Here is a 23419-nt window from a genome sequence, read left to right on the forward strand (position 1 = left end):
CCAAAACTCTGCTGTTAGCTGGCAGAACCCTCTTCCACTTCATGCACTATGCATGATATGTGTTAGATGCTTACTAAATATTGGATTGGTAGATGAATGAATTTGAAGACTCTTTTTAAAAAAAATTTATTAGTGAAACACCATGAGGTACAGTTGTAGACTTACAAATTTTTATGCTTGGGTTTCAATTATACAATGATCAGATACCCATCCCTCCACCAGTGCCCATTTTCCACCACCATGGATAATATCCCCCCCACCCCCATCCCCCCCATCACACCCTGCCTCTGTGGCAGGGCAATCCCTTGTGTTCTCTCTCTCCTTTTGGGTGTTGTGGTCTGCAAAAGAGGCATTGAGTGGCAAACATGTTCAGTCCATAGTCTACTTTCGACATGCATCTCCCCTCCTGGGAGGATCCTCCAAACACCCTTTATTTGGTGCTCCCTTCTCTATCTGAGTTGCCCTTTCCCCTAGCATGTGTGGCTGGCCTCCAAGCCATGGAGTAAACCTCCTGGTGCTAATCTCAGCTATTCTTGGGTGTTAGTCTCCTATTTTGTTACTTTATGTTCCCCAGATGAATGCAGTCTTTCTATGTCTATCCCTCTCTTTCTGACTCATTTCACTTAGCATGATACTTTCCATGTAGTACCACTTGTATGTAAATTTTATGACTTCATCTTTTCTAATAGCTACATAGTACTCCATTGTATAGATGTATCAAAGTTTCTTTAACCAGTCATCTGTTCTCGGGCACTCAGGTTTTTTCCAGATTCTGGCTATTGCAAAGAGTGCTGCAATGAATACACAAGTACAGATGTCACTTCGACTATACTTTTTTGCCTCTCTGGATTATATTCCTAGGAGTGGTATTGCTGGATCAAATGAGAGCTCAATTTCTAATTTTTTGAGAATCGTCCATACTGTTTTCCAAAAGGGCTGAACCAGTCGGCATTCCTACCAACATGAAGGAGGGTCCCTTTCTTACCACATCCGTGCCAGCACCAGTTGCTTTTGTTCTTTTGGATGTGGGCCAGTCCCTGTGGTGTGAGATGATATCTCATTGTGGTTTTGATCTGCATCTCCTTGATGATTAATGATGTAGAGCATTTTCTCATGTGCTTTTTTGCCATTCGGATTTCTTCTTTGAGAAAGGAAAAATTCTTTTTTTGATTGTTAAAAATGAGAGGAGAGTTTACCATTATACCATTATGAGAATTTAACAATTCTCATAATTGTATAATCCTGAAAGATTGTTTTGGTGATAGGAACTTTATGATAAGTTTATTAATAGAATAATGCATGACAGAAAGAATAAAATTAATGTTTGTGAACTTTTTTATGACTCTGCTTTCAAGCTACATGTTGGCAGTGTCTTTTATTTACTGTTTTAACTGCTAATTTACAAAATGATTAACTAAAGGCATGAACCTCTGTGCTTGATCACTTGATCACTTGACTTCCCGTTAATCATCCATTTGCTCAAGCAGGCGCCAGTAACATCTCCATTTGTCCCTGTCATGTGCTAGTGTAGCCCAATGGCATCTCAGTACCTATAATACAATTAGCACTGTAGCACTGTAGCACTGTCCTCCCATTGTTTATCAAATTGCTTGAGTGAGCCCAGTGACCTCTCCATTGTGAGACTTGTTGTTACTGTTTTTGGCATATTGAATACGTCATGGGTAGCTTGCCAGGCTTTGCCATGCGGACGAGATACTCTTGGTAGCTTGCCTGGCTCTCTGAGGGGGTGGAGGAATCGAACTCTGGTCGGCTGCAATGGCCGTGTGCAAGGCAAATGCTCTACCTTCTGTGCTATCTCTCTAGCCCCATAATACAATTAATTTAGATAAAAGTAATCTCTCCCCATTATTCCCCTCCCTGCCCTGTGTACTCCCTCGAAATTGTCTCCCCTCCTCCCCCTTTTTATTGTCTGAGCAATCAGGGTTTGGCGAAATAAACGGAGATGGTTCCTTTTTGTTGGATTTTTAAATAATTTGAGTTTTCAAAGGAACATAAAAAACTGCTCTTTCCCCCTAAACAATGAAGAAGAAGAAAGTCTGAGTAATCTGCTATACTAAAAGCAGGTCAAGTACATGTTTTGGTTCCTTTTTTCCCTGACATCCTCTCAGTTCTTGGCCATATTTCTTATTTACCTAATGGCTGTCACAGGAGAATCTCAGAAAAAGCATGCCAAGGAGAATGAAGACCTTTCTAGGGCTGGAAGAGTGCCCAGGCTAGAGCAGCCCCAGGCTGAGCATACCTCCTAATTCCAGCAAGAAAGTCTCAAGTAACCAAAAAAGAGGGAGAAACAGGGAGGGAGTAGGGGAGAGAGGGAGGGAGGGAAGAGGGGGAGGGAGGGGGGAAGAAGGGAGGGAGAGGGAGAGGGAGAGACAGAGAGAGAGAGAGAGAGAGAGAGAGAGATGCCTGTTAAGAGACAGGCTGGGGGGAGAAGTAGGGGAGTGGTGGGAGGGAAACTGGGGACATTGGTGCTGGAAAGTGCACAGTGGTGGAGGGATGGGTGTTGGAACACTGTATGACTGATACCCAATCATAAACAACTTTGTAATGGGCTCTCTCATGGTGATTCAATGCATAAAATAAATAAAAATATTAAAGATAAAAGAAAGTCTCAAGAAAGGCTTTGTCCTTAACCTATTTCTGTTAGTATGTCCACTTTTAGGAGTAGAGTAAAAAGCCCAGGCCTGTGCAGTGGGTTCTGGAGAGCCTTAGATGTCCTTATAGTCTAGAAATTAACATAAAAAAATCAGAAAACCACTGGGAAGGATGATAGAGACTCTACATTATGAATATCATTACTTTTGATTATTGTTACCTCATAGAGAATGTCTACTTAGTTAAGTTTGGGGCATTAGGCAAGGAAACTTCTCTAAGTCTCATGACCTTATCTGAAAAACAGAGCTAAGTATAGTACTTACTTAGATGGTTGCTATGAAAATTAGACATGACAGTGCATTGCTGGGCATTCTTAGATATAAGCTCCAGAATCTGGGTCTGATTAGATTTAGCAGAAAAGGATTTGGAGTGGAAAAACCTCAGGGCTGCTAGAAGGGCTAGGGACCTGGGCTCACTGCTCTGAACTGGAGTGAAAATCTTGACATGGAACTAATCTGGGAAGAGCTGCTGCATTACTGCTGAGAGTGGATGGCACATGGATGCTCAGGGATGTCCATCAGGTCTTTGTGGCCTTTGATGCTGACTGTGACTGCTACTACTTCTTGAACTAATTCTATACCATCCCTGGTTGTTGACACTACTAGCTTGTGGACCAGAATGTTAGACAAGTGATTCTGGGTTACATGGCCATGCCCTGTAGCTGGGAACCTAGAATAGCAAATTCCCTATTACGAAGAGATTTGACAGCTGTCCTCTACAGAGATTTAGAAAACTGGGAATGCTTCAAACCAAAGACAGGAATTCAGAGCTGGGTAGACCCTAAATGTAAATTAACTCTAATTATAAAGGGCCTGTTATAAGACTCATGCTAAGTGTTCCCACAACTTTGACTTTTATTAGTTTATATATGCCTATATTTGAGAGGGAAAAGATTAGCATGATTTATGCTCTCATTTGATTTTTTTGTTTGACTTGTTTGGAAGCTCAAGAGTCACTTCCGGCAGTGCATGGGTTACCGTATAATTGAACCTGGGGATTGAATCCAGGGCTCAAAGTATGTAAAGCAAAAGGTTGTTCTCCAATCCTTCTTTTTCTTCTTGTTTTTATTTTATTTTATTTTTGTTCTCTAATATTTTGTACTATCTCCTTGGAATCTCATTTGATTTTTGAAGCAAATAAATACAGCTACTAGAACAACGAAGGTGAATGGATGGATGTTATTTCTAAGCTTTAAATTGACATGGCCATCCAGTTAAGTTCACTAAATGACACCTCCACGTGGTTTAAAGTATCACCGCGTAAGGGACTTGCTTGCTGATAGGTGGTAAAATGCTATGGATGAAACCCTATCAGCAACAGTACTATAAACTACAGTTCAAAATGTATTAAAAATAAAAAAAGCACCTCTTGTAGAAGCAGACTAATGAGTGGGAGGCAAATGGGGGTAGAATGACATTTGTAGAGGGAAGTGGACATTGGTAAAAAGAAACAGTGTATAGTTGAAACCCCATCCTAAATAATTATAATATCATGGTAACTAAATAAAAATCAAACCTAAAATCCATTAAGAGACTATCCTATGTATTAAGTTACATGTTGAATAACTTGTAATAAAATATCTTGTATCCGCTAAGGGCTGGAGCGATAGCATAGTGGGTAAGGCGTTTGCCTTGCAATCGGCCAATATGGCTGACCCGAGTTCGATTCTTCCGCCCCTCTCAGAGAGCCCGGCAAGCTACCGAGAGTATCTCGCCCCCACGGCAGAGCCTGGCAAGCTCCCCGTGACGTATTCGATATGCCAAACACAGTAACAACAAAGTCTCCAATGGAGACGTTACTGGGCCCGCTCGAGCAAATCGATGAATAATAGGAGGACCGTGACCATATCTGCTAAATATATACATACAAACACACACACACACACAACACACATACACACTGTACCATAGCCCAGAATGCCACTGAACTTCTTTGTCATTTTTTAACTGCATTCCTTTTTATCTGGTTTCTCATTTATATGTAATCAGTGATTAAGTGTTTTAGAAAGTCGTGGTCATAGTGTCAGGATACTTGGATTTGAGTCTTAGCTCTGCCAGTGACTGCCAGTATAATCTGGAACAGACTGTTTGCTCTATATGTACGTGTATTTGCACTTATGTATGTGGAATAAAGAATAGTCTAACAAAGTGATTGAGGGTTTCAGTGATAATGTATCGTGGGTCTGGAATGAAGTAGAGCAGGTTAGGGTGCTTGACTTGATGCACCTGACCCTGGTTCTGTCTCGACATATGGTCTCTTGAGCACTATCAGAAGTGATCTTTTGAGCACAATGCCAGTAGTAAACCCCTAGCATAAAGAAAAAACAAAACAAAGGAAAAAAGAAAGAAAATGTGTGAGAATACCTAGTACATAGACATAGTGTGTACTGCTTAATATATATATGTTTATATATATATTAAAAACAAGAGCCCTGAAATTTTTATTTTTTTATTTTTAATTAATTAATTTTTTTACATAGGAGTACTGCTATTTATTCAGCCACTGATTAGCTGATTGAGTTGGGCATGAACTCTACCTTACTTTTTTAAAAATTTTTTTATAATTTTATTTATTGAATCTATCTCGCCCACAAGGCAGAGACTGGCAAGCTACCCGTGACATATTCGGTATGCCAAAACACAGTAACAACAAGTCTCATGATGGAGACGTTACTGGGCATGCTCGAGCAAATCGATGAACAATGGGAGGACCGTGACCGTGATTTATTGAATCACTGTGAGAGCAGTTATAAAGCTTTCGGGTTTAAGTCTTGGTCATACAATGAAACACCCGTACCTTCACCAGTTCCCATTCTCCACCACCAAAAACCCCAGTATACCCCCAGCCCAAACCCTCCCCCTACCTGTGGGGCAGATGATTTCCACATTACTCTCTTTCTACTTTGATTGCATTCAATATTTTGACACCAGACCTACCATTATTATTTGGGATTTTACCCCAACACTCAGATCTGCTGAAAAGGCAACAGTAGACAATCTGTTTTCCAGTGCTGGTTATGAATAACATATGATGTTGCGTGGCTACAGCAATGGCCGTGCGATTTTGAAATTCCGAAATTTTAACACAAATCTGGAGGGATTTCTGCCAAAACCTGCTGGATTCTGAGATTTGTTACTGAGTCTCTTGGGTCATGGCCGTTAAGCAGCTTTATCAGGAGCCAGAAAGGCCGTTCGTGGGCGGCGACTCAGGGTCTCGTTGGGGTGGGGAGGAAAGGGCCGGCTCCACCCCCCTCCTGTGAGGCCCCACGTGTCTCATCACTGAGGGCCCAAACTTGACTGTCCAATGGCCTCTGGAGGATGGCGGCCACTGAGCTGCCTAGGGGAAGCAGGCGGAGGGTCAGCACCCTTTTTCCCCCTGGAATGGCCCAGTGACAGTAACCTGTAGGGTCCAGATGCATTTCTGCCAAAATCCACTGGGTTCTGAGATTTGTTTCTGAGTCTCTGGGATCATGGCCATTAAGCAGCTTGATCAGGAGCCAGAGAGGCTGTTCGTGGGCGGCGACTAAGGGTCTTGTTGGGATGGGGAGGAAAGGGCCAGCTCCATCCCCATCCTGTGAGGCCCCATGTGTCTTGTTGCTGTGGGCCAAACCTGACTGTTCAGTGGCCTTTGGAAAATGGCGGTCACGGGGCTGCCAGGGGGAACAGGCCAAGGCATGAAACCTATTCCCACCTGGGGTCGCCCAGTGCCAGTACCCTACTGCAGGGATGGACGCATTTTTGCCAGAAGTTGCTGGGTTCTGCGATTTGTTTCTGAGTCTCTGAAATCATGGCCATTAAACGACTTGATCAGGAGCCAGAGAGGCCGTTCGTTGGTGGCAACTCAGGGTCTCAATGGGATGGGGGGGAAGGGCTGACTCCACACCCATCCCTTGAGGCCCTGCGTGTCTCATCACTGCGGGCCCAAACCTGACTGTCCAAAGGCCTCTGGTGGATGGCAGAGCCACTGAGTCACCAAGGGGGGAGCAGGTGGAGGGACAGCCTTTCTCCCTTGGGGTAGCCTGGCGACAGTAACCTACTGTGGGCTCCAGACGCATTTCTGCCAAAAGCCACTGGGTTTCGAGATTTGAGTCTCTGGGATCATGGCCATTAATCAGCTAATAAGAAGCCAGAGAAGCCATTTGTGGGTGGTGACTCGGGGTCTTGGGATGAGGAGAAAAGGGCCGGCTCCAACCCCATCCCATGAGGCCCTACCTGTCTTGTTGCTGAGGGCCCAAACCTAACTGTCCAGTGGTCTTTGGAGGATGGCGGCCACCGAGCCGCCTAGGGGGAGCAGGCCAATGCACAAAACCTATTCCCGCCTGGGTGGCCCAGCGCTGGTATTCTACTGTAGGGACTGGATGCATTTCTGCCAAAAGCCATTGGGTTTCGAGATTTGTTTCTGAGTCTCTGGGATCATGGTCATTAAGCAGTTCGATCAGGAACCAGAGAGGCCATGCCTCCAATTATATAGCTGAGCCAGAGGTGGTTTGTTGGTGTGTCTCATACATACCTAACTTTTTTTTTAATTTATTAATTTATTGAATCACTGTGGGAAAAGTTACAAAGCTTTCAGGTTTAAGTCTCGGTCATGCAGTCATCAAACACATTTCCCTTTACAAGTACTAATTTTTCACCAAGAAGAACCCCAATATACCTCCCTCTCAACCCTCCCAATGCCTGTGAGGCAGATGAATTCTAGTTAACACTCTATCTACTTTGATTAGATTCATTGTTTCGACAAAAGATGTACTATTATTATGCAGAGTTTACACCCCCAAATCAGACCTGTTGAAAAGACATTCTGGAATTATTTGTTTCTATAGCTGGTTACAAGAATCAAATGATGACGCGCGGCCGCACAATTTTGGATTTCTCATATTTTACTTATTAAGCCTGGCAGTATTTCTGCCGAGAGTCAGATAATTATGAGACTGGTTTCTGTGGCTCTAGAGCCATGGCCATGCCGGAGAGCTGCTCGTGGGGGGCAACTCGTGACCTCGGTAAGGCGTGAAGGACGAGCCCGGAACTCCCCCCCTCCCATGAGGTTTCAGTCGCCCCTGTCACGACCGGCTCATACCTGGCTTTCCAAAAATCTCCGAGGCGGTTGCCATCTTGCTGTCCAGAGGGAAAAAGGCACACACCTAACTCTTGGCCATTTACTTTCTTGGTAAACTTTGCCCCAAGTTATTGGGGTCTGGCCAAAGGCATAGCAGCAATTTTGGGGTATCTGGAAGTCTGAAGGCGCCATCAGGCTGCTGATGTACTCGCCTCAAAGATACAGATTGACCTGCTGGCGGTACCATACCCCCAAAGCCCTGGAGTTTTTAAAGATCTAATTTTTTGTTTCCTCTGAAAAGTTGGAGACAAACATTAAAGCCAATATAACTTAGGATCGCTAATTCCAGGGTCTCACAAAGTCGTGGTGCTTTTAAGATTACTTAGACATGATTTGCCTTTTTCCTCTTATGAGTACAGTTTTTAGAGTTTATAGATAAAATGTTTGATGTCATAATATGTTGAATGGAGAAGCAGATATTAGAATTCAGTTGTCCTCCTTCTAGCCCAAGATTAAAAAATTTTGCAAAGATGTAAACTATTGCTGTGATTTTCACTCAGTTTTTTCTTCGTGTTAGGAAATTTAATTATTGTTGTGAAAATACTGTGTTGACATTTAATGGTGGGCTTTGGGAGTCATTTTTGCTTTTATGTTGTAGTTTTTGGGCCACACCTGGTTGTGTTCAGGCATTACTCCTGGCTTTGTGCTCAGAGATCACTCCTGGTTGGCTTAGGGGACTGTATAGAATGTCAGGATTGAACGTACGTCAGCCATGTGCAAGACAAATGCCCTACCTGCTATGTTAACTCCAGCTCCCTGTTTTGGAAACTTTTAATATGTGTAACAAATTCTTTGAGGAGCTCAAAGAGCTTGATAACTGCTGTTGTAGTGAAAAATGTGATTTTTAAGTGTAAACCTTGACTAATTTTTTGGAGATAGTTGAGAAAACCTTTATTTATTTTAAAGTATATAAACTTGAACAGCTTTCAGAATTACTTAAAATTTAGCCTAGGGTCTGGAGCAATAGCACAGCAGGTAGGGCATTGCCTTGCATGTGGCCGACCTGGGTTTGATTCCCAGCATCCCATATGGTCCCCTGAGTACCGCCAGGAGTAATTCCTGAGTGCAGAGCCAGGAGTAAGCCCTGTGTATCGCCAGGTGTGACCCAAAAAGCAAAAGAAAAAAAAATTAGCCTAAATATACACACACACATGAATATATATACATACAGATTAAAAATAATGATGAGTGTTTTGGGTTTTGTAATTTATATTGGAGTAGAAATTTATAAAAGGAAGTTTTAGTGAGGGGTAAAGAATATGATTAGCTTAAGTTACAATTGAAAGAATGATTTGGAAAATCAAGAACACGTAGAAATATCACTGACCTGGAAATGAGAAGGCTTGTTTGGGGTTTTGTTTCTGCTCTTTGATTCAGGAAATGTCTTTTGGGAATAAGCTCTTTGGTATTTTTTGGATTGGGGGTTTCTTCCAAGTGGTGGTCTGGAGGTCTGAGGGCCCCACCAGCTATTCATGTCCAACTGTTGGAAGTTTAGTCAGGCAAGGGCTGGCGGATGTGATGCTGCTCAGGCCCTTCAGTGCTGGGGATATATGGGCCTCTCTGGCAGTCCTGGGCCTCCAGAACTGCACCACATGACGTTGTGCTGGGAATGGAACCCAGGTTGGTCGCATGTTATGCATGCACTCTAACTGCTGTACTCTCTCCTGGGTCCAGATCTTTACTGTTTACACTTGCATTTATTCAATAAAAAGTGGGACTAAATAATTTTCTGTGATATTTTTTCTTCCACAAATTCAACAGATGCTTATTTATTATTTAAAATTTACTAAGTTTTATTCTGAGTAATTTTGGTGTAGTGATAAAATACAATTTGTTGAAAGCTATTTTTTCCCACATACTTCTGCCCTCTAATTATCTGCTTCAGGAAATTATTTGATGAGAGAACTAGAGACAAACAAGTAAATACATGTGCAATTATAAATTGATTATGAAGCCTCAAGTAGTTATGAAATAGGAAAATGCTAGAGACCTACTTCTAACAGTAAAGGAGTCTCTGAGATTATGTTGTTTAAACTGAAGTCAGAAGTGTGAGAAAAAATAGCTTTCAACAAAGAAAATTCTGTGGACAAAGGTCATGAAGTATACCTAAAGTTGGTAGACCTGAGAAATGGTGGAGCAGCAGCAGGTTGGAGATTAGGTAAGGTCTAAGTCAGAAAGAGACTGGAGACCCTGGGAAGCAACTTGTGTGTTAGATATTGGGCTAACTACGTGTGTGCATGGCCAAGAGGTCTGAAAGGAATATTGGATGTTCTAGGAGTTAGCATACATAGTTTATACATATTGAGATGGTTGTAATGGAGAATGAGCTCTATTTTTGCTAGGTATCCCTGCTTTGTGTTCTCAGAGACAGAGTAGTGACTATAAGAGTGACTAATTCAGTATTGAATTGCTGCAGTTCTTACTACTGAAAATTTATTGAAAATAATTAATTTTTAGTTAATCCTTCAACTTAGCAAATATATATTAAAATACTAAGTACATATTTGATTTTTTTCTACTAATCATATCTTTGTTTATTTTAGTGCTCTTCTTTTTAATGAAGTTAAATATATTGCCACACTGGATGACCTTCAGAATATAGAAAATGTTCTGAAAGGGAAAGCAAACATTGCATTTTCATATGTAAGAGCCATTGGTACACCAGGTATTTATCAGCTTTTACTTTAATGTTTTCTGTGTCTGTGAGCTTGTGTATGTTGAAGGATATATAATGTTCTTTATTTTTGATGCAATTTTGGATATATAAAAAAACTAGATAGGAATTACTATTATGTTTTCTTCGTTTAAATGGGCAACATAGAATATAGGTTGAACATGGAGCCAGACTGTCTAGGCTAGATTCACCACCTGCCCAGTTACCTATAGTATCTATCACCTTGTACAACTTACTCCAATTTTGTAGTTGTTAAGATGGTGAAAATAATAGCACCTACTTTTTAGTGTTACTATGAGTACTAAAAGTTCAAATAATTTAAATGATGCTGGAATAGGAGAGATAGTACAGTGTGAAGGGCACATGCTTTGCACACAGCTGACCTGGGTTCAATTCCCGACACTCTGTATAGTCCCCTGGCCTTGTCAGTTTTGGTCCCTGAGAACAGTCAGGAGGTATAGCCCTAAAACAAAAACAAAAAAATTTTAATGATTCCTAGTTGTAAACGGGTAGGGCGTTTGCCTTACACGCGGCCAACATGGCCGACCCGAGTTCGATTCCTCCGCCCCTCTCGGAGAGCCCGGCAAGCTACCGAGAGTATTCGATATGCCAGACACAGTAACAACAAAGTCTCCAATGGAGACGTTACTGGGCCCGCTCGAGCAAATCGACGATCAACGGGAGGGCCTTTACTTACTTACTTACTAGTTGTAAAAAATCAGTGTTAACTTAGTGGTAGCACAGCGGGTAGGGCGTTCGCCTTACAAGCGGCCAACATTGCCGACCCGAGTTCGATTCCTCCGCCCCTCTCGGAGAGCCCGGCAAGCTACCGAGAGTATTCGATATGCCAAACACAGTAACAACAAAGTCTCCAATGGAGACATTACTGGGCCCACTCGAGCAAATCGACGATCAACGGGAGGGCCTTTACCTTTACCTTACCTTAGTATTTTTATGTCCTTAGAGTTTTATGCAGCCTGGTATAGATATTATAAGTAAATATTGACTGACTAGCTCTTTTATTTTTTATTTGCTATTTATATTTTTAAATTTTTTGAAATGCAATTTGATAGTATAACTTCAAGTATTAGTCTGGGTTATTTTTGTAAAGAAATATGTAAAAAAAAAAGTATGAACAACAGGACTTTGGAGATAACTCAGTAATAAGGTGCACATACTTTACATAAGCAGGGTCTCCAGTTTGATCCCTGGTACTGCATGGCTCAAGCATTGAGCAGTCCAGCTCAGTTGGCTAGATAAAACCTGCAATGACCCCCTGATTTCCCAAGCACTGCTTTGGAGGCCACCCCACCAAAGAAATAACTAAAAAAGAAAACATAGCTATTCTTTCAGGACTTTGTTAGTGCTTATAGATTGACCATGTTAGTATAAAATGTTGTTAAAGACATTTAACTAATTCTTTATACTCTATGAAATAAAAGCATGTCTTGGAATTAACATTTTTTTGAGGGGGTACATCCAGCAGGGTGTTCTGTGTCCAGGTGTCATTCCTGAAGGTTTTGGGGGAATTATGTAGTTCCAGAGATAAAACCTGAGCCTCTTCATACAAAGAATGTGCTTAGCCCTCTGGACTATCTCTTCAACACTTGGAAATATCAGTTTTTATCAATATAAAACTTAATGGCATGTTATTAAACTTAATTCACTATAAAGTCACTCTACGTTCAGTCTATTCTATTTATTTTTCATGATCCTCAGGTGGTTGTATTTTGTTCGGAGTTTGTAATTATTACCAATGGTACAATATGTTGGTTATTTGTCTGATCTCACAGAAAAGAATGTCAGCAGAACAGTGAAGTAAAATCACTTTATTCAAGAAATATGGAAGAGAGGAGATCCATATGAAAGACAGGAAAGAAATGATGCACTTGATTTGGGATGTGCAGGTGGCTTCAAACTGAGTGTGAAGGACTTTTTCAAACTAAAAGGAGAGAGTTGTAGTTGACTCCAGGATGGAGTGCATAGGAGTTACTTTTGCAAAGCTGGCTTTATAGGTTTTTTTTCTGAACTTTCTGTGCAGATAAGAGTTCTGGTATTGTCTTGTTATTGGTCATTGTCAAGGGAAAATGACTTGTGATCTTCACTCAGAGTCTTATCAAGATCTTTGTTCCTGCTGAATTGTCCCGAGATGGGTTTTCTGATGGGTTCTGGGTTCTGACTTAAGCTATGAGCTGGCATTCCCAGTTTGGAGCTGAGGAACTGATTGTAGGAACTTCAAAACATTTCTTGAATTTTATGGCTTCCAGAAATTCATTGTCTAGGGGCCTCCTAGTTGAATACCTACTTCATTAAGAAGGTGAAAGGGCAAGTGAAATATCACTTGATCACTTGACTTCCTGTTAATCGTTGATTTGCTCAAGTGGGCGCCAGTCACGTCTCCATTTGTCCCTGTCACGTGCTAGTGTAGCCCAATTGCGTCTGTTCGTTCTAAGAACACAAAGAGCCTCAAACCAATTGTTCATGATCTTGATAAAGAAATCTGACCATCTGGTAGGGGGGCGGCCATGTGGTCTTTTGACTTCCCGTGGAATCCAGTCGGTAACGGCTCTAGTCCAGCGGTCGTCTCTAAATCTCATTACATGTCCAGCCCATCTGATTTTTGATGCCTTGGCAAATGAGACAGTGTCACTGATTCTTGATTGTCGATGGAAGTCAGAACTCCGGATTGTTTCTCTCATTTGAGTGATACATGATACTCCAAGCATAGCTCTTTCAGTTCCATCCTTTTTCTCTCATTTGAGTGAAATGTGATACTCCAAGCATAGCTCTTTCAGTTCCATCCTTTTGCCTAGGGCCCAAATCTCTTAGTCCTATGTTAGAGCAGGAAGAACAGTGGAATCAAAGAGATGTTCCCTGAGCCGGAGGTTCTTCGTCCTCCTAGCTATTTCTTGGACACTCTTGAAGGTGTTTCAAGCCGCTCTCTTCCTCCTGTGCAACTCAGGTGCCAGGTCATTCATCATGTTGACTTCTCGGCCTTGGTACACATAACTGTTGCTTTCGGAGATGGTCATTCCATTGAGAGCAAATAGAGCAAATAGAGCATCAGGAATGAGGCTGTTTCTCATAAACATTGTCTTCGTAAGATTCAGCTGTAGTTCGACCTTTCCACACTCACGGTCGAAGTCAGCCAGCATTTGTGCCGCTTGGCTAGTGTTTGGTGTTATTAAAACAATGTCATCAGCAAAGCGGAAGTGGTGTAGTTGCCGACCATCTATCTTCACTCCCATTCCTTCCCATTCCAGTCGTCACATGATGTTCTTGAGGGTGGCACTGAAGAGTTTCGGTGAAATGGTATCACCCTGCCGAACCCCTCTCTTGACATCAATGATTACTTCTTTGTAGAATGGTGAGATCCTGGGAGTGAATCCACAATACAGATAACGGAGAATCTTGATGTATTGGGCTTGAGTGCCCTGATTGGCTAGGGCTTCAATGACCGCTTCCGTCTCAACAGAATCAAAGGCCTTCTTTAAATCAATGAATGTTAGATAGAGCGGCATCTTGAACTCCCGAGAAACCTCAATGAGCTTGGTTATCGTGTGAATATGATCGATGGTGCTGAATCCTTTTCGGAACCTGGCTTACTCGCATGGTTGTCCTTCATCTAGTGTTCTGCCAACCCTATTTAGGATGACTCGAGTGAACATCTTGTAGATGACAGACAATAGGCATATTGGGTGATAGTTGCCAATGTCGTGGATGTCTCCCTTTTTGTACAGTAGTACAGTCCTGCTGGTTTTCCATTGGGACGGAACCTTGCATTCATACAAGTAGCGTGTGAAGAGCCAAGCCAGCATATTGATGAGTACTGATGGCAGGTTTTTTAGGTGTTCAGGTCTGACCTTTTCTGGGCCGGGTGCTTTTTGTTTCTTTACCGACGAAATGGCGTGTCAGATTTTGGAAAAAAAGGTGAAATATAAAGAGGGAATATTCAAATAAAGATTTAAGAAAATTTCCTATCACCTAGGTATTTGAGGTATTTAAATGATAAGGGCCCATTGAATTTGAGGGTAACAGATAAATGTAGAGCCATAATAAAGTACCTAATTTTGAAATTTTAGAATGTCTGATACACCTATTCAAAATTTTCAGGTAAAAAAGTGTAGTTTTTCATCAGAGGGCCAAGAATCAGAAGAGTATTCTACTTTTGAATTACAGCAATGGAAATTGAGCATAGCTTTAAAAATTCTCAGGGGAAACAACTTGAACCTAGAATTCTGTAGAAAGTTATGGTTTTGAAAGTAGAATAAAGACACTTTCAGAATTGTCAGGTTCAAAAAAGGTGAACCATATATCTTCTCAAAAGACGGTGCTAGAGAATTGGAACAAGAGAGCAAATCAGTTAAGAAGATGTGGGCAAAAATACCCACACAAGAGAGAAAATAAGAGATTCCCCAGAATTATGGAGTTCCCAGAACCATAGCTGTGCAGGAGGTCAACTAAGAGTTCATAACGGAACAAATCAGTAGGCTCTGCAGAAATGTTTCCAGGAAGAGGAGATCAGTAGTGCATCTCCTACATTAGAAATATTGAAGGGATTGAGAAAGAAATTAGAAAGAAACCTAATGGCACAGCGGTAGGGCGTTTACCTTGCATGCAGCCAACATGGCCAACCCGAGTTCAATTCCTCTGCCCCTCTCGGAGAGCCCTGCAAGCTACCGAGAGTATCTCGCCCGCATGGCAAAGCCTGGCAAGCTACCCGTGACGTATTTGATATGCCAAACACAGTAACAAGTTTCACAATGTTACTGGGCCTGCTCTAGCAAACAAAAACAAGGCAAGGCAATTATAATTGTAGTGAAAAAGACATGTGTTCATTTTGCTTATGTATTTCATTTGTAAGTATTGTTATTTACTTATCCATAGCAATGTAAATATTGACTATTCTAATAAGAAACGAGAGATTTAAGGAGAAAGGTATATGTTTGTAGAGTAGGGTTATGGAAAGAAAATTTATTATCTTATTCATAGATACCTTAATTATCTTTCATGGTGGGAATTTACTACACAATACTAAAACTTAGAAAATATATAATAGGAAGTTTTTGAATGTCATAGAGAGTTGGGAGTAAGTATCAAAAGAAATACTGAGGAGGTTGAATGTAATTTTCCTTGTATTGGGGCAAGAATAGAGAGAGGTCTTTTTCTTAAGTACCTTATAGAATTGTTTTCTTAAACTATATAAAAATGAATTTACTTAAAATAAATATAGACATAACATTTGTAAAATATTTCTTGCCTCTAGTAAAAGATTATCACAATTTTTTTTTCATTTTTTTTATTAGTGAAACACCATGGAGTACACTTATAGACTTACAAATTTCTGTGCTTGGGTTTCAGTTATACAACGATCAAGTACCCATCCCTCCACCAGTGCCATCCTCCCCCACCACGGGTCCTAGCATCCCTCCCACCCCCCATCCCCCCCCCCCCGTCCCACCCTGCCCCTGTGGCAGGGCATTCCCCCTTGTTCTCTCTCTCTTCTTTTGGGTACTGTGTTTTGCCAGAGAGGCATTGAGTGGCAATCATGCTTGGTCTATAGACTACTTTTAGCATGTCTCTCCCACCCTGGGAGGGTCTTCACAACACCCTTTATTTGGTGCTCTCTTCTCTATCTGAGCTTCCTTCTCACCTAGCACATGTTATCACAATTTTTAAATACCAGGTTTAATTCATTTTTTATTTGCCCTTCAGAACTTAACTGCCTACATTTTCTCAACTGGGATACCAATAAAAAGACTTTTCTTTAAGCATAATAAATAGGGCTTAAAAGGTGTAGGGTAATGTTTATAACAGAATTTTGTACAGAGCCATACAAATTAATGTCTTGTTTCAATTCCTTTATTTTTCCTTTAGAGCACAGAGCAGTTATGGAAGCTGCTTTTGTTTATGGGACCACATATCAATTTGTCTTAACCACAGAAATTGCTCTTTTAGAAAGTATTGGGTATGTATGAGATGCATATGTCAATAATTTTAACTTCACATATTTCACCTTCTTCAACGTTTTCATCATATTGTCATAGAGTGCAGTTATCTGAGAGAAAATGCAAGTGGTGTGAATATATAAATGAAAGTAGAAATATCCTTATTATTATCATTTGTTTAACTAGTCTGAATTTATGAGTACAGAAGGGATATTAGGGCCTGAGCCTTATGGTACAGTGGATAGGATGTTTGCTTCACATGCATCTGACCCAGTTTTTATCCATGGCATTTCAGATGGTTTCCTTATGGTTTCCCTAGCACTGCCAGAAGTGATCCGTGAGTGCAGAGCCTTGAGTAAGTCCTAAGAACTGCTGAGCATGACCCCAAGACAAAAAAATCAAACAAACAAACAAAAAGAAGGGATGATAAACTAAGGTGAAAGAGGAAAATAAGTTGTTATCCCTGGGCAGCCAAATTAATGTGTTTTAGAAATAGATATCATACAGTTATAGATGACAAAATAATAGTTTTCATAGCAAAGCTCCAGAACTTTTTTCTGATTGTATTGTTACTTTGTCATAATAATCTTTAAGTATATTTAATTAAGTACAAGCTTTTTTGTTTGATTTTTTTTCAATTTTTGTGGATTTATTTTGAGAGGTGGGGTCAGGTCCACAGGTGATTCTCAAGGCAACAGTACTCAAGAATATGCTGCTCAGACCTTGCAGTGCTGGGATACCCGGGCCACCTCTGATGATGCCCCAGGGACCATGTGGTTAATGGACTAACCTCTTGTACTCTCATCCCCTTTAGTTGTAAACAGAAAAACTTACATGTTTGTTTTTCTTGTCTAGTTTCTAGTGTACAGTTTTAGTGAAATGTTTCTTTGAGACTTCAGTATTGTATATTTACCCTGTTTTTTACATACTTTTGAGTAGATTATTTATTAGAGATGTTTGAATTCTCATATGTTCATGGATAACATGATTTTGAGGAATAATACTGTGACAGGGAAGGGCTGTGAATTCAAAATTCAGTAAGTAGTTCTGTGACACTACTTCCAAATCAGGTTATTGGCTGTTACTTAGGATTGTCTTGCAATGCATGAATAGTGAATGCATTTTTCTTTCACTTTTTATTCTTTAATTCAACAATTATTTATTTAATGCCTTCTGTAGTCTAGATACTATTCTAATTATTGTAGCTATAACATTGGATCAAACTAGTGCATTAATTGTCACATCATGTTGTACCTGAGTATGTTTGAAATTCCATAAGATAAGAAGGATGTGTATGAAGTAATAAAACAGATAGCAAAGCATAGAGTCACCAGTACTTTCTGCTACCTCTGCATGTTCTATTATTAAATGACCTGCATACTGGCCAAAATGGGGTGTTATCTCTATGCTATACATTCCACAGTCAATTATATCAGAATTGGCCACCAGACTGACCTGGAATCAAACAATTCATTGGCTTACCTGAGTAAAGGAGATTTTCTTCTCTCAGGAATTTAAAATTGGGTATGAAAAATGATTATATAGTAGTGTGCCTCTCTTCCTTATAGCAGTATTATTCCCATGCAGAAGTGAAATTAGAATTTCCATGGAGTGAGATAGGCACTGGAAGTGCTTTTGGCAAAATGAAGGTCTCTGAACTTTTGCAGTTCAGACCTCTAATTTTTTTTTCTGAACAAGTTATTTAAATTTTCCTGTGTACTGTAATCTACTTTTCCAAACTTTCAGTAAATTCCTATGTTTTTCAGTTTCTGCTACCTAAAACTAAATACTGATGAAACAACTTCCCAGCATCATTGTATTACTTCAGTTGTGATGCTATAATGTCCAACTCCAGCAAGACTCTGTTGTTCTCAGTACTTTTCTCTCATTATATGTGACTTTTTTGGGTTAAAGTTTCTCTAAAAAAGTTATGTACTTTATTTAATGACTATATTGTCATATTGGGCCAGAGCGATAGCACAGCAGTAGGGCATTTGCCTTGCACGCAGCCAACACGGCCGACCCAAGTTCGATTCCTCTGCCCCTCTCGGAAAGTCCGGCAAGCTACCGAGAGTATCTCACCTGCATGGCAGAGCCTGGCAAGCTACCCGTGACATATTCAATATGCCAAACACAGTAACAACAAGTCTCAGAAGGAGACATTACTGGGCCTGCTCAAGCAAATCCATGAACAATGGGAAGACCGTGACCGTGATTGTTATATTGTTGCTTTTATAATGAAGTAACCACTTGTCCTATCAGAATGGGGAGGTCATTCTTTACTGTTTGAAATTTTTGTGATTATTTTTCTTTTTTCTTCCTCTCTTCCCCCTCTGAGGCAGATTGAAATATTTCTATTTTCCCTGTAGTGCTTTGAACATTATAATATTTATAAGTTATATATTCATTGGTTGATAAAATATACCTCCTTTAGTCTATGCCCCTTAAGGATTTGAGTTATTTTATTCATCTTATATTTACTAGTAGTGCCAACATACAATAGGCATTATGTACATATTTGATCTTTTATTTTATCATTGATACTATTAGAAATTAGTTTTTAATTCAGTATGAAATCATAGTCCCTTGGAATTCTGTTTAAAAATTTATCAAGAATTAAAATAAAATAAAAAAAATTTCAGTATTTTACCAAACTCTACAAATACCATATGGAGTTGTTTGAACTGTTGTTTTAATTTTGGCAAACCCTACTCACCCACTACAAGTTTATCTTTGAGTTCTTATATTGAAGGCAATGCCAGAATTCAAATTATAAACTCTATGTGGTGACTTTTGTAATATATCAGATACAAATGCACAGACTCCCACAACATGCCACATGGTTTTTATTTTAAGGTATATTTTGGATGAAGTTTATTCAAAACAGATTTGGGTTTAAATTAGACGTAGAAAATTTGTGTTACAAAGCTTTATTTAGCATAGCTCCAGCAACTATTTGTTGGTAATAGTATTGTACTCAAAATGACAGCCTTTGATTTAAAACACTGTATGAACTTGACTGTAGCCTACTGTAGAAGCTATCATATGAGAGAACTCAAGAAAAATTGCATGTACAACTCATGAAATTTGCAAAAATATTAATGGTTAATTTTATTTAATATTATCCTCTTTTTTGCGTAGGTTGTTTTTTTATTTTGATGTTATATAGTCTTTAAGGCTTTTACTGAAGTATTAATTTAAAAGTATGAGACCTAAGGCAAAGAAATTTGATGTTATGTCTTTCTAGATGATAGAAAAACTACAAACTGATCTTCAAGGTATCTGCCCCTATTTTTTTTTAACTTTGTAGCACTGAAGATATAGAACATGCACATCTCTACTTTTTCCATTGTAAACCTGTCTTGGACTTGACCCAGCAATGTAGAAGAACACTAATGGAGCAGTCATTGACTACATTGAACATTCATCGATTTATTAAGATAATGGAAGCACCTCTGTTGGTATGTCTAATTTTATTTTACTTTTCAATTTTGCTTTAGATACAATTTTGCTTTAGATTTTTTTTCTTTTTGAGTCACAGCCAACGATGCACAGGGGTTAGTCTTGGCTATGCACTCAGGAATTACTCCTGGTGGTGCTCAGGGGACCATATGGGATGCTGGGAATCGAACGTGGGTCAGCTACATGCAAGGCAAAACTTCTACCCATTGTGCTAATCACTCCAGCCCCCTAGATACAGTGATTTATAATACCATTAATAATAGAGCTTTAGGCATACTCCATATTCCAATTCCAATCTCAACATCAGGGTCAGTATTCCTCCACCATTGTCCAATGTTCCTTTCTATGTCTAATTTTAATGTATTACATGATACATAAATAAATTAACTTCTAATCCATAGATATGCATTTAATATATTTTTCCTTTGTACATGTTTCATTTAGAGGAATGTAGGCATAGTTGTTTATTTTATTTTATTTTTGTGTAGTAAATTTTCTTTTTTCTTTTTATTGACTCATGGTGAGATAGTTACAAAGCTTTCATAATTGAGTTTCAGTCATGCAATGTTCCAACACCCATCCCTACAGCAGTGTACATTTCCCACCACCAATATCTCCCTTCTGTTACCCACACCAGACTGCCTCTGTGGCAGGCACTTCTCTCTCTCTCTCTCTCTCTCTCTCTCTCTCTCTCTCTCTCACTCTTTTAGGACATTATTGTTTGCAATGCAGATACTGAGAGGCCATTGTTTTTGGTCCTTTGCCTACTTCCAGCACATATCTATCCAGAATTTCTCACCATTTTTATCATTATGGTTCTTTCTCTATATCAACTGCCCTCTCCCCCAGCCCTTGAGGCAAGCTTCCAACAGGGTAAAATTCATCCTGACCCTTGTTTTAACTGTACTTGGGTGTCTCATATTATGGTTTTTTTTTTATATTCCACAAACGAGTGCAGTCATTCTATGTCTGTCCTTCTCCTTCTGACTCATTTCACTCAGCATCATACTCTCCATTTCCATCCAGTTATGAGCAAATTTAATAACTTATTTTTTTCTAATATATGTATAGTATTCCAATGTGTAGATGTACCATAGTTTCTTTAGCCAGTTATCTTTTTTAGGGTACTTGGGTTGTTTCCAGATTCTGGCTACTATGAACCAGGCTGCAATGAACACACAAGTGTAGATGTCATTTCTGCTGTGTGTTTTTGGACTCCGGGGGTATATTACCAGAGGTTGTATTACTGGGTCATATGGAATCTCAATTTTTAGTTTTTTGAGGAATGCCCATATTGTTTTCCAAAAAGACTCGACTAGTTAGCATTCCCACCAACCATGAATGAGACTTTCTTGCTCCCCACATCCAAGGCATAGTTCTTCATTAATGTTAAAGTAGAAGATATGATATTTTTGTTCCTTGAAACCCAAATAATGTGTTGTACAAGTGGAAATATTCAGTGGTAGTTATTAAAATGGACTGTGACCACTCTAAGATCACAAAGACTGTATCAATGTTAAGAAAAGACTGCTTTCAGAAATGTTTTGATCACTTTGTAAGTGTTGGTAAATATTAGAACATTGATGGCATTCCTGGTCTCCTACTTGCATTAGTGTCAGACTGGAAAAATTCTTAAAGAGACCAGTAAGTTTTAGTGATCAGAAGATTTCTGTCTCTGAGACTTTGAAGGATTGTTCTTTGTGTCTATAAAATCTGGGTCTTACTCAAGAGGTGCATATATATAAGAAATAATGACAATAGTGAAGTAAAGTGGAAAGAAAAAGTTTTTTGGTAAATTCACCTAATCTCATCACTCAGAAATGAGCTGTTAGATGATAATCACACAGCTCTATCTGCATTCATTTCGTTAAAAACATACCTCAACAGAATCAGGAAGATAGAAATAGTATCAGCCATCTTTTCAGACCATGATGCACTGAGGATGGAAGTGAATCACACACTGACACGGAGAACAAAATCAAACACCTGGAAATTAAACAACTCGATGCTGAACAATGAGTGGGTCAAGAACGAAGTCAAGGACGAAATCAAAAGATACCTGGAAACAAATGAGAATGAAGACACAAACTACCAGAACTTATGGGATGCAGTGAAAGCTGTATTAAGGGGAAAATTTATAGCTCTGTAAGCATATCTTAGGTCTGTAGAAACAATGCACATAAACAAATGGCCTCACAGCTCAAGACCTTAGAAAAGGATCAACAGGAAGAACCTAAATCAGGCGGAAGGAAAGAGATCATAAAACTTAGAGTAGAAATCAATGACATGGAAAACAAAGAAACAATCCGAAAGATCAATGAAACCAAGAGCTGGTTCTTTGAGAAAATAAATAAGATAGATAAACCACTAGCAACACTCACAAAGAAACAGAGAGAGAGAGCCTTAATAAATCGAATCAGAAATAAGAATGGGGATATCACAACAGAAACTAAAGAAATTCAAGAGATCATCAGAGACTACTTTGAAAGTCTGTATGCCACGAAACAAGAGAACCTAGAAGAAATGGATAAATTCCTGGATTCCTATCATCTCCCAAAGTTGAATCAAGAAGATATAGAGTACCTGAATAGACCTATTCACATCAAGGAAAAAAAGGTAAAGGCCCTCCCGTTGATCATCAATTTGCTCGAGTGGGCCCAGTAACATCTCCATTGGAGACTTTGTTGTTACTGTGTCTGGCATATCGAATACAACACGGGGAGCTTGCCAGGCTCTGCTGTGCGGGCGAGATACTCTCGGTAGCTTGCCGGACTCTCTGAGAGGGGCGGAGGAATCGAACTCGGGTTGGCTGTGTTGGCCGCTTGTAAGGCGAACGCCCTACTGCTGTGCTAATCAAAAGTCTTCCCAAAAACAAAAGCCCAGGTCCAGATGGATTTACTAGCGAATTTTTTCAAACATTTAAAGCGGACCTATTGCCAGTTCTTAAGCTTTTCCAGGAAATTGAAAAAACGGAAACTCTCCCGAACAGTTTCTATGAAGCCCATATCTCTCTAATACCAAAAGGAAACAAAGACACAACAAGAAAAGAAAACTACAGGCCGATATCCCTGATGAACACGGATGCGAAGATTCTCAACAAAATACTAGTCAATAGAATTCAACAACTCGTCAAAAAGATCATACATCATGACCAAGTAGGATTCATCCCAGGGATGCAAGGATGGTTCAACATTCAGAAATCAATCAACATAATCCATCATATCAACAAAGGAAAAGATAAAAATCATATGATCATATAAATAGATGCAGAGAAAGCATTTGACAAGATCCAGCACCCATTCATGATGAAAACCCTTGCCAAAATGGGGATAGAGGGGACTTTCCTCAATATAGTTAAAGCCATCTACAGCTACAGCTAACATCATCCTCAATGGGGAAAAACTGAGAACCTTCCCCCTAAGGTCAGGGATGAGACAAGGATGCCCACTCTCTCCACTGCTGTTCAATATAGTACTGGAAGTACTTGCAATAGCGATTAGGCAAGAAAAAGATATTAAGGGCATCCAGGTAGGAAAGGAAGAAATCA

General features: G+C 39.8%; 1 protein-coding gene across 1 annotated transcript in view; it reads left to right on the forward strand.

Moving 5' to 3' along the window:
• The window catches only part of TXNDC16 (thioredoxin domain containing 16), a 127530-nt gene that overhangs the window by 21778 nt on the left and 82333 nt on the right, over window positions 1-23419 (forward strand). Inside the window, 3 exon segments of the mRNA XM_056133899.1 lie at window positions 10332-10453; window positions 16340-16430; window positions 19721-19871. Coding sequence (XP_055989874.1) covers window positions 10332-10453; window positions 16340-16430; window positions 19721-19871 — 364 coding nt within the window.

The sequence above is a fragment of the Sorex fumeus genome, unplaced genomic scaffold (assembly GCF_029834395.1).
Source record: "Sorex fumeus unplaced genomic scaffold, SorFum_2.1 ptg000098l, whole genome shotgun sequence".
NCBI classification, from domain to species: domain Eukaryota; kingdom Metazoa; phylum Chordata; class Mammalia; order Eulipotyphla; family Soricidae; genus Sorex; species Sorex fumeus.